At 33.5% G+C, this 12834-nt stretch overlaps 1 protein-coding gene across 5 annotated transcripts in view; it reads left to right on the top strand.

The window, feature by feature from the left end:
• LRRFIP2 (LRR binding FLII interacting protein 2) overlaps nt 1-12834 on the top strand; it is a 60580-nt gene that overhangs the window by 34662 nt on the left and 13084 nt on the right. For 2 of the 5 annotated variants that reach the window (XM_050915817.1, XM_050915815.1), the window contains exons 4-8: nt 5751-5795; nt 6484-6597; nt 7050-7121; nt 11789-11959; nt 12569-12661. In XM_050915817.1, the coding sequence (XP_050771774.1) occupies nt 5751-5795; nt 6484-6597; nt 7050-7121; nt 11789-11959; nt 12569-12661 (495 nt within the window). Of the gene's footprint in view, nt 1-309; nt 358-454; nt 509-3226; nt 3365-5750; nt 5796-6483; nt 6598-7049; nt 7122-11788; nt 11960-12568; nt 12662-12834 lie in introns of all 5 variants that reach the window. The other 3 variants (XM_050915818.1, XM_050915816.1, XM_050915814.1) reach the window with 2 other exon arrangements.

The following is a 12834-nucleotide window of genomic DNA, read 5'->3' as shown; positions in this document are numbered from 1 at the left end:
TTGCAGTTTAAATATTTAATTTAATTTTCTTCTGAAAATAGCTAAGATTTGATTTTTTTTTTAACTATTTGGCTATTTTTCAAGGAAATTCGTGGATTTGTATTTGGTAGTAGACATCCCTCATAGTAGGAGGAAATGCTGCTGGAAATTTTAAAAAATTGGTTGTCCTTTCAAAAAGTATAATAACTGGAAAATGCATAGATGGGATAAGATAGAGTACACTACAGTGCGTAAGAATTACAGTGTATAAGTGTGGCATAATTATTTCTGAGACTGAATATAAATAGTATTTCATTCCCTCTTTCTCAGGCATCTTTGTGTGATGATGGATTACATAGCTCATATAGTTCTCGCACTGTAAGTGTAATAGGCTTTTGGTTGTTTCTTTTATTATCTTTGTTTTCTGGAGACAAAAATCTATGAAAATTGTGAAAATTTCCTTCATGACTTTTAGCCATCTGAATACAGTTATTCTTCAAGAGCAAGCTCAGTTCGAAGTAGTCCTGTGGTGAGCGTTCCTCTTGCATGATTTGCTGAATGCTTTGATACTAACGCATGATTATAAGTATTTACACTGGAGTCATTTTACTAACCAACACACAGACTTGATTTTTGAATTCTGCATCAAAAAAATGTAATTTGTCAGAGATGTGATTTTTAGCAAGATGTAAAGTTTCAGCAGTAACAGTAAAGTGTAGAAGCAATAAGGAATTTGTTTTTCTAAACATCTTTTACATGTTTGTAATGTATATAATTGGAAGCAATTGGAAAATGGAGTATAGTACATTGTTGGGGTCACTACCTTATGTCATAGTTGGGGCAGGCACATGAAACTGTTACTACAATATGTGTGAAAAAGTCTTTCTTTTTGGGAAGAGGACTAATGCAAACTTTGTTACATCATGCAGTAAGAAGTAGCTGGACCATTTTTATGGTGACCAGTATTCAAAACTGAGAGAAATTTGTTCCTGGATCTGTATTGTGTTAAAAGTGTCATTCCAAAGATGGCTTTTTGTGCTGCAAAGTGATTTTAAATAGTTCTACTCTGTTTCTGCCGCAGAACAACTGTCATAGTTTCATTGGTACAGCTGCTCATTTGTTACGCTACACAAAAAAGTAAATCAGTGTTCTGGTATAGGTTAAATTGAAATGTTTGGTCCTTTTGTCATTTTTGACATATTCCTAACAATGTTATAAAGACTAAACAAATAAACCTGGATTTGTCAGAAACTAGGTGTTTTTAGCTACAACAGATGTCAAAGTGAATTTTTGAGGGTGTAGGAAAAAGGGAATTTTGCTGTTGCTTTATGAAGTTCCAAAACCTAAGAGGTATTAACATCCATCCATAAAGTCTCTTGAACTGTGAAAATACTACTGGTCTCCACAGTTTTTCTTAACATTAAGATTCATTTCTTAAAAGTATATACTTTATATGTATATAGGAGTATATATATATCAGATCTCAGTATGTATATGTGATACCAATAATGCCACAAGGTGCTATTCACTCACACTAGTGAATGTTTAATAGAGTTCAAAGTATTTGTTTAATGAAATAATTCTGAAAAGCAGAAGCAGTAAAAATAACTCACTTTCTACTGTTTCTATGGTTAGTATTTTGGTTTCACTGTGGGTAGTGTATTGGAAGTCAGCTAAGTACTCACTGGAAATCAAAAGAGAAAGTAGGAGAGAAGATGGAAACAGTAGAAAACACTGGTGAAAAACTGTATGGTGTATCTCCATTTTAAACTGTATTGGTTTTGATAAACCCATTGAGAAAGACATTAAAGTCCAAAAGGTATAGAAGGAGGAATAGTAAGGTTTATCAGATGTATGGACTTTTCAACAGCAAAGATAAGTTGGTTTTGAATGAAAGAGAGCACAGTGTTGTCATAGATTATGTTTGTAGCCCTTGAGTTGTTCTTTTGCTGTAAGCATAATTCATATAAGCATAATTCTGTTCACCATCTTTATACTTTGTGAAATGCAAGTGAAATAAGGAAGTTTAGCCAAATTTATTTACTTTGTTATTTTTAAAAAATAAAGATATTATTTAAAACGTAGATATAGTTATAGCTGGAAAATTCTTTGTCAGAGAAATAGAACATAACCTAGCAGTGACAAAAAGTACAAATTCTGTAGTCCTAAGCACACATAATCTGAGACAGGTGTTCATGAGCAAACTGGTTTATATGTAACTGGTCACATTTACATAAGACATCTCACTGTCTTTTAATTGGAATAAGATGAGGCTACATCACTCATGTACATCAAGAACAAAGAAATTAAGAATTATTTTTTTAAAATGGTGGAAATTAGATAAGGACAATATTTTCAGACTGTTCATTTAAAGATTTTTCTCTCATAATCACTTTAAAACGAAATATAATGTTCACAGTAACTTTCTGCCTTTTGAAGTAGAATGTTATCAATACAACACTTGATAAACCTACTCTTCTCATTAAATACTATGTTTAATGTGCATAATATTTTCTCAGTTAAATATTTCAGTTTAATTACAACTGCCATGGGAATTCATGTGGTTAGATATATTTTGCCTTTTTTACCAGTGATGTGTAGTGTTACCGTTTTGTCCTCACCTTTTTAGGTGCCTGTCTGACATACAGCTTTGGAGAGTAAGCTTGTCTTCTATTGTAAGGCCTCTTAAAATTGTGAATGAGAGGAAGCCCAGATCATATTCATAATTAGTAGGGTTGGGATTGTGTTGATTTGAAGAAAAGACAACATTTGTAGAGAAAAATAATAACTTTTGTTTATCAACTTCTGATTATATAATCTGTTTCTATGATCTACAAACCTTTTTTTAAAAAAGGTAATTTTTGTAGCTTGCATTTGGCACTATATTAGTACTAAACCCTTTTGTATCTCTGATTTTATTTTTTTTCTATTACTCCAAATGAGGAAAATGAATCAATAATAAATGTTCATTGCTTTTAGTTTTAGGTACTGTAAGCTATAAGAATAATGAACGTGTGAAGAGAATGTTTAAAAACAAGGCGTATACTGACTAAAGTATTCATATCAGTGTGGCACACGTTTTATTCATGTAGACACGTTTAAAATAGCAAAAATCTAGAACAGTAAGATTTTACAGCTGTTAAACTGTTAGAAAAGCAAGAATAAATTGCAATAATGGAGATTTAAGTTAGGATTTCCTGTTTGGTTTTTTTAAATAAACTTGTTCATTCTGTGGTATCATCTTCAGTTCTTTCACCCTTCTCCTTATCTTTTGAAGTCCTCTGATTTTTCTGATCAAAGTGAAACTGCTGCTGACTATTTTAGTCGTTCCAACCGCAGGGGAAGCATTGTTTCCGATGCAGATGATGTCCAAGGTTTGAATAGTGTGAGTGTAATGCTTGTTGTTATACTGTGGTGAATACAGCAAACTTACTAACCATGGATTTTCTTTTCATACTCTGAAAGAGTAAATACTGTAAAAGCATTCAGAGTTATTTAATGGCAAATAGGTTTTTTTGAGGGCTTGGGGCTGTTTTTTGTATAAAAATGTCTGAATTTTTAAAAAGCATGCTGCTTTATTTATTTTAAAGGGGATTTTGCCTGTTGCTAGAAGCATGTGACAAGTGTTAACACTTCACATTTTTTGTGTGTGATAAGCTTAAGCATCTCTTAAATGTACAATTTTGGGGGTTTTCTTATGGAAATTAACAATATCTAGGTTTTTTGTGTATTTTTTGAATACTACTACTTGGTTTAGTGACAAAAATAAATACTTACAACTGTGCCTTCGTTAGTGCATTTTATTGTTCATTCATCCAAGATGAGATTTTGTCAGGATCCATTACTGGAGCACTCGTTGGCTATGCTCTTGTACTGAATCCCAAGTCAATAGAGCATGCTACAGGAAAATTATCATGACAGTTTTCCTGTGCATCCTTTTAGTCTGAACATTGTTTACACCAAACCTAGTTGCCTTCTCTTTATTGCTGCAATAAGTTCTAGAAATTCTTGTTACTTGCAGTCAAAACTTTTGTGTTTAATAGTGGAAGAAATAGGGAAATTTCTGTTCTTAGACATGTCTGAAATAACAGTCAGGGTTAGCACATGCAGTAGGAGGAGAGGTTGAGAGAACTGGGCTTATTTTGTTGGGCAAAGGGGATGCTTCATGGTGATCAGCAGCCTGCAACTGCTTGATTAGGTAAGAGCCAAACTCTTCATACCCATGCAAAGCAGTGCAACAATGGGCAGCAGCCTCATACTGCAGCTTAGGAGGTTCAGACTAGACACTGCAAGAAGCTCCACGAGGAGGTTAGTGTTGCACTCTGACAAGTTACAGCAAGGCTGGAGAACTTCCATCCTCAGGAGCTGGTGAGACTTAGCTAGATGAAGCCACAGCTGACCTGGTCTGTTGGCAGCGGTTCTGCTTTGGATGGGAGGCTGGACTAGGTGACTGCTAGGGTACACCTACAACCACTGTTTCTGTGATTCTGCATTTAGATGATTTAACACTCTGATAGTGCTGTGTAACTTGTATAGTAATAATGCATGGTATTTATCATCTGTACATGCTCAAAGCATGAGACACCAATCATTTCTTCAGTTTAAATTTTAGCCTTTTTTCTCTAATAAACCTGCTTTTCTGAAATTAATGCTTTGCTAAAAGAAAATGTGGAGGCTGAGAGTGGCAATTATGCTACCTTCTCAGTTGCTTTTATCATCATTATTATGTATTAGTAGATTCCAAATTTATATTTTTATTTAAGTTATTATAAATGGATACTTCAGATCAATTGCATTCTTCACATCATTTTGTCATCACAGTGGTGACAAATATTTGCAACTTACAATTTCAGTACATCATTGGATATGGTGAATTTGCCATGCAAATGCAATGTTGCTTCTATAGAAACCACAATAGAAGGAAAAAGAAACATCTCATAAAGTAACATTTGTTTCTACTGTGATTGTAGCAGACTTCCAAATCTCTTCTCCCTTGGCTGGGAGAAAAACAGGTGTCCTTGGAGAATCAAGATATTTGAGATACCATACTCAATATATCATACTTGTTTTCAAAAACATGGCAACATGTTAAGCTCTTCATTTAATTCCACCTATTTTGATTCATAGAAATGTAGAAAATATGGAAATCTACAATACAATTTTGCAATATCAGAGTTTCCTAAATAATAAGGAGGGGTGGTAGTTCTTTTGCTTAGGGTTCAATACATAAAATTTGAATTGAAATTATTTTGTAGGTTGCTATTAATTAGTACATTTTAGTTATGGGCTTTTACCTGAATTGTTTTTGTCCTGATGTAATTGCAGGTTTCACCAAAGAGACTGAAGGAACAAATCTGTTTTCTGATAACTAGGACATTCACACTGGTGTCACTGATTGTCTGAAGTGCACTTGCATGAAGCTTCATGTTCGTTATGCCACCAAGTGTTGTAGTCACTACTCTGTTGAAATTTAAAATAGTGAAACATTTTTTGTTGTTCAGTACTTTAATATTGGTAATGACTTTTTAAAAACTTTCTAGCTTTTTCTTTACAAGCATTCATTTATTTTGTAATTGAGGTAAAAACTACTTTTTCAGGCTGAATATTTTTTTTCCTGTCTTGATCTATGCGAACTTCTGGAATTTCTTTTTTTTTTATTGTTTCTTTTTTCATTCTTAAATATTTCTCAGTATCTTTGAAGAGAAGATGGTGGTTCAGTAGTCCCCCATTGCAAAAGATGTATTGTGATCGCTTTCCCTTTTCTCTTTCAGCTGGAAGAAAAGAGTGAAAAATCACATTCAGAAATATTTTCAAGGGTAAGAGTTTTTAATTTTAAAATTATTGAAAGTCAGTGTTCATCCAGAAATTTCTAAGTATTAAAATAGTTCAAAAAGTATAAATGCTGTTTAGCAGAGTGTGTTTTAGTCATTTTTTAAGAGCTTGCAAAGAGATATTTTTAGACATATTTTTTCTCTTAAAAATTAATGCTTTGTGTCTTTTTATTTCCCAAGGAAAGAATTTTATTCTTTAGTTTACTTTTAGCAAGTATTAGTTTCTTATAGAATTTATTTTCTGTGAGAGAAATATTTAGCAGGAAAGGTTGAATTTTAAGAGGCTAGGGCTATAAAAATTCATATGCTAGATTCCACTGGAGACTTTCTTCTGAATCCTGGGTGGCAGAAACTATAATTTGTAGAAATATTTTAAACTTCTACAGTTTTTCAGCACTAATAGCCTCCTTATGAAAGTCTTCTGAACAGACAACTCAAAGCTGTAATGTTATGATAAGTGATAAGTCATCAAAGAGAAACCAACATTTCACCAAGAAGAAACATAAGTGCTGGAAATAATCAATGGAAAATATTGTCTATAAGCTAATATTAAGAAATGGTGAAAAGAAGAGAGAAAAGTGTTCTATGACTGTGAAGAAATTTATAAGGAGTAATGTCAACTATACCAGAAATGACAGTATGACTCCTGATACAATGTTTTTCCCTTTTTAAGCCATCATCTCGCAATTCAATAAGTGCAACTCCTCTGAGTGGCAACTCATCTAGGAGAGGAAGTGGAGACACGAGCAGTTTGGTGGATCCTGATGCCTCCCTCAGTGAATTACGGGTAAACTGCACTTTCAGAGAATTTGGAGCTAGTTTAAGATTGTATTTGTGGTTAGGAGGAATTTTTCTTTGCTACAGAACTTCTGGTTTCTCAATAGTAAGAAAAAGTCATGAGGATGTAACTTTCAATGACAAAAGATTTCTGTGTTTATCTTAGTAATTATATTTGTTGTGTTCATAAATATTTATGGTGCTAACAGTTCAGCTTATATTAAAATAAGACTTTGTTTATGTCACATTTGAAACAATTCTGTCCTATTTGAGATGGCTTAGATTCAAGGATATAAACAAAATCTTAATTTCCATCAAGTTGCTGTGAATTAATTATAATTTCTGTGAATTATTGCAGGCTCTGGCATTTGACAGAAATGCATGTAAACCTTTTAATGCTCTTTTGACTATAAATTATTTCCCCATACTTCTTATGCAATGGTTCATTCCTATGTCCTGCAGGATATCTATGATCTTAAGGACCAGATACACGATGTAGAAGGGAGATACATGCAGGGACTTAAAGAACTAAAGGTATCAGGGCTCTTCCCAAGCATGCATTCTGTATGGGTATTTTTGGGTAATGGAGATATCACTGGTTCCACTAACTAGATAAGGCTTTACTAACAAGTTTTTAAATTTCTTTAAAGCATGTATCTAACTTTTAATGCATAGAGAGCATCAGCTTAAATTTGTCATGTGAGTACATTATTAAGATATGACTTAAATGTACATGAGATAGTATATGTTCATTATGTGGTTTATGTTAAAATAGTATTAAACTCATATTTTTAGCAGGTGTTTTCTGGTAAGATAATGAGAGGTTCAATTTATATTCTTTAGAGTTTTGTTAGCAAATAAATGGATATTCAAAATAATTACTATGTATTAAATGGGGAAGGAAAAAAAGGGGGTATAGTTATGACAAAGAACTTAAGAAATTAAAAATTAGTCTTCCAAGTTTCAGCAAATACTACATCTTATAAAGCAAACCCAAAGTAATAGTTTTGAAAGATGTGCTGAAGTAAATCTGGGCAGGCATATTGCTTGCAGAAGATTAATTTTGTTTTAATCCTTTGCCATTAAGAAAGAATTTTTTTTATGCTTATGGTTTACATTCCCATTATCTTTGTCTAATTTATAGGTTGGTATCTTCAGCATTAGGTTAATGAGATTTGTCTGTATTTTGATTTGTTTAAATTAGTATATATGCTTTTCTTTTGTAAGTTTTCACACAGTTAACAGTTTGCAGTTAATTTAAAGTATCACTATTTTCCTCTCTTCTGTGTTGAAGGGAAACTGAATACAGCAAATCATGTGGCTTACAAATCTTTTTCAGGATATTTGTTCTGTTCTCTTTCTTGTTATCTAATTGTAAATGGTTCCGTGTAAAAGTAAAGAGATCTTTCCATATTTGTTTTATATCTATTTAGAGACTGAATTTAATGAATGCTGCTTGTACTAGAGCATGTAACTGATGTATTTAACAGCTTCCTTGAATTTCCTTGACTAAACAACATATTAGATGGTATAGTAAACAGAAAATATGTAATTTGAGCTGTTCAGTGTAGCAAAAATTATTTCCTCTTTAGTGGATAAGTAACTTTGATAGCCATATGCTCAGATCAGGTACGTCTGGTTTTAGTCATATTGCCATATGAATATTAAAAGGACTTCAAAGGGCAGTAGACTACAAGATTATTAGACATAGCTATGATTGTACTAAATTTGAATAAAATGTGAGATTGCTTCATATTTTCAGAATGGATCTAAGTCACACTTTTGCATGTATGCCAGCATCTCATGACTACTGTTCTGAATCATTGCTAATGCACTATTATTTATTGTAATCCATTACAGTTACCAAAGAGCACAGGTGTGCAATAGACAGTAAGATCTTGATCTATGCTTGGCTTACAGAATTGAATTGCATTTTATGCTATTGTTAATACTGAATAATATGTTCCTAAGTTAATTTGTCTTCCATAGAGATTCTTTCACAAACCCTTCTTTCTAATTAGGAAGGTATTGCCTTTTTCTCAACTTCTGCTTTAGCAGTTTTGTCTTGTGTACGTTAGAAGAGTTACTAGGATACCTGCTTTTACACTTCTAAGTGTTTTTCAGTGGATGAGTAACAGCGATTTGTAATCACACTACCTTCCTATCTCTGTGGTTGCCCATCCCTTGTGCTGCTAAGAGTGTGGTTTTTACCTGGCTACAAATCTGCTGGGTGTCAGCAGAATAAACTCTAATGTGGATAGTTCTGATTTAGTTAGGTCTTCAAATCTTTTCATGTCTCAGTTTGATTCAGTTTTGTTGATTCTTTGTATATTCCCTTGCATCAACTAGAAAGGAATCCTTTTTCTTTCCTCAAAATTTTTCTTTTATGCAGTTAACAGAGCATTCTCTTGATGTCTGCTGCGTTTAATCATCTTGTTCTAGCCAAGCAGGCTAATTTGCATAGCCCTTTGGCATTACTGATAGAATTGTGGGTGGTATTTCATCATAGCTTTAGGTTATGTGCAGAGCCTTATTACCCATTTCCATTCCAGCCTGTTCCCACTGCTTCATCCTTAGGCATCCCACTGCCTCATTCAAGTGTTTCAGAAATTCTTCCAAATCCATATTATTTCTCATCAAGCTGGAAGATTACTGAAACTACATGGAATTCTTAAACCATAGGGAACAGGTGTAATACTTTACTCGAAAAGAAGGAACAGTTCCAAAGAGGTCTTAGCAATTTTCCAGGTTTTTTAACTGGTTGGAGACTCTTAGGCATAGCTTGGTTTCTTTCTCTGAAGCAATTCTTACTCTTCTGTCTCAAAATCAATTTATTCCTCTTGCATAACTGCAGATTTTATTTCCCCCCTTAACTTGTTGATTAATGACATTTTACTCCAATCTTTTAAGCCCCAACCTAGTCTCCTCTTTAAGGCTGGAGTCCTGGAGCACATGGCATACAATAAGGGGCTGAGACAACTGGATTTGATAAGTCTTGTGCGGGTGGGGTGGGCAGCAGTATCATTGCTGTTTTCAGCTGCCTGATAGGAGGCTGTAGAGAAAACAGGGCAGACTCCTTTCAGAGGTGCACAGTGACAGGGCAAAATGCAACAGACAAGTTGCATTGTAAGGGCAGAAATTCCAATTAGACCTCAAGAAAAAGACTTTTCACAAGGAAGACAGTCAAACACTGGAACAGGTTGCCCAGCCAGGTTCTGCAGTCTACATCCCTGGAGATACTTAAAATGAACTGGAGATGAGCTGTGAGCAGCCTGATCTTGGTTGGCCCTCTTTAATTAGGAGATTGGACCAGACAGCGTCCAGAGATCTTTGCCAATCTAAATTACTATGTGACTCCACTCACCACACTCACAGGAACAGTCAAATTGGAATTTTTTCCTAGTTGTACTTTTTGTTAAATTTTGTATCTCCTTATAAAAGAACTATAGCATTCATTTTAATCCTAGTGTTTTCCTTTTTTCCTCTGAATTGAATTATTTTTTGAAAGTCTGTGGAAGGATTGCTGTCTCTGATGTTTTCTTTTACCAGTCTTTACAAGATTTGTCATGTTTACACCATCACAAAAAATGTTTTCTGTGGTTTTAATCTTAAGAATTACTTGAATGCGTTTACATATATTCTTTATTTTTTCATTATTTTCTTTTCTCTTATCCTCAATCATCTTTGCTGTTTGCTGTTTACTACCTCCCAGATGATAACAGTACCTTTCTTATATTTTCACTACTTATACTGTCTTGTCTTTTCTGATCTGTAGTCTATCAGGATATGTCTTAAGTTATTTTTTTTCTGGAGTTTCTAGAATACTGTATTTCTCCAGCACAGAATTGCAGAATTCAGTGAATGGAACGGAGAGGTATAAATACATTTGATTATGATAAAATTATAAAAGGTAAAATATGTACTTTAAGGACAGCTTTCTGAAAATGGAGCTTTATAACATGGAATAGCACTTGGGGGTTGGGCTTTTTTGATTTTCTTATAATGCAAATTTGAACTGTGACTTGGTATCTCTAAAGAGAAGACACAAATATAATTCAGAAACAAAAATGGTTGTGTAATTTTACTGTATAACAGATAGCATTTTTCAGTGTTTTCTTAGGAAACTTAGATTGTTACCACCTTTTCCCCTAATATCTTAGTCCTTAGTCCTACTGTTCTGTTTTCTGGAAAACCCATGCCTGGTGCCCTTCCTGTGCTAGTACTTCTACTGTCATAATACAGGTAATTAAAAATGGAGGTTATGCTACTTATGCCTTCAATTAACAGATTACATGAAATACTGGAGGATTTGTAGTAGGGCACAGATCTAATCTGGAAAGGGAATGGCTTAATAGTTCTTTTTCAGTTCTAAAATTAGGACTCTGTGAAACTCAATTTTTATATTTTTAAAAGAATGCATATTGAAATCATTGCATGTTTAAAAGTGCCTGGAGTGATAGTTGTTCTAGTACTTGAATAGTTGACGTTTGTTAAAGTACTGAGAAAAAGATAATAGGATAAAATCATTTTTGTAAATGTGAGAGAATTATGTAAGAGGGTATATGGCAAGGCGTATGTGCACCTTCAGGTAGAGAATCAAGCATGTGAATCTTTATGGTGGTTTTTTTTTTTTTTTAAAAGAAATAGAAAGACAAAATGTCTGCTTAAACAGAGAATCATTATCACTGAAAAAATGTGAATACCTTAAAACTTTGAGGTAATAAAGCACTACTTAAATAATGAGCATTAAGTTAAAGCTGCTCTTAGAGATATTTCTGTGATCTTTTTTAGTCATTTAATTGTCTAATTGTCTAAAGTTCTGTCAGATTTGTTGCCTCATTCTGAAGTGTTTTCTCGTGCATGCACTGAAAATACAATAAAGCTGTGATATTACTACTTTATCCCTGTGAGTTAAGTTGTGAAGGTGGCAGAGTAGAAAATGCAAGTGGAATATTATCTTGTAATTTTCATACTTCTGTAATGATAACTTTTCATTGCTGTGTATGACCTAACTTGAATAATGGAAATTGAACTGTGACTTGGTATCTCTAAAGGGAAGACACGAATTTAATTCAGAAACAAAAATGGTTGTGTAATTTTACTGTATAACAGATAGCACTCTTCGGTGTTATGGTGGTATTTTAACATTATAGCAATGCATCAAAAAGTTAGACTAATGTAAGCCTTTCTACTGTCTATAGGATTCGCTCGCTGAAGTTGAAGAGAAGTACAAGAAAGCTATGGTTTCCAATGCTCAACTAGACAATGAGAAAAACAACTTGGTTTACCAAGTGGATACTCTAAAGGATGTCATTGAGGAGAAAGAAGAACAGATAGCAGAGTTCTATAGGGAGAATGAAGAGAAGTCAAAGGTACTGATTTTTAAGACTTTTTTTTTCTAATTATAAAGATAAACCATAGAATCCTGGACTACTTAGTAAGACCAGTTGAAAACTTTTGGATTAGTGGAAAAGTCTGTCTCAGTGGCCAAAGATGTTTTGAGTATTGTGTTGGTTTTAAAAAACCAAAACACCACTACCACCCCATCCCTGCCTCCCCCACCCCCAGAAAAAAAGTTATTTAATTAATGCGATACACTAAAGATAAAATACGCATTTAAATTGAATACAACATGTTCAGTCCCACTTTCTTGGAAAGGGAAGCTCTATGTGGCAGCTTTTCCCAGCAATATTTAGATAAATTCAGTATCTGAGCTTTTCTCATTCATATTGTGCTTAAGCCTTTATGGCATCTTTTCTCTCTACATTTTATTAAATAAAATCTTCTGTATAGTAAGTATCTGGAGAACTTACCTAAAACACTGATTCTGTGATTTTTAGCCACTTAGTGGGTAGAATTTCTCAAATTGTTGCAGTAATTTCTTAGATAATGTTATGTTAAGTGGTATTACTAACTTTTTAAAACTTTATATTGAAAATTAGTGTCAAACCCAAAATAAATCATCAATTTATTTAATATAGGAATTGGAAAGACAGAAACACACGTGCAGTGTTCTGCAGCATAAGCTGGATGAACTTAAAGAGGGCCTTCGACAGAGAGATGAATTGATAGAGGTATGTTCATATGAGATAGTGTATGATAGAACTTGTGCAAATATGGTGTAAGATTTGAATGGGAACAGCCATCATACACAAAATGAGCTTGAATATTATCTCGCGTTTTTAAGAAAGAATTTATCTTGTTTTAGTGGGTAGAATTTAAGCTCTCAATCTCTCTAAATTTATAA

Source organism: Gymnogyps californianus, chromosome 2 (genome assembly GCF_018139145.2).
Source record: "Gymnogyps californianus isolate 813 chromosome 2, ASM1813914v2, whole genome shotgun sequence".
Classification (NCBI taxonomy): domain Eukaryota; kingdom Metazoa; phylum Chordata; class Aves; order Accipitriformes; family Cathartidae; genus Gymnogyps; species Gymnogyps californianus.
The sequence above is the reverse complement of the archived record's forward strand: the minus strand, read 5'-3'. Positions and strand labels throughout refer to the sequence as shown.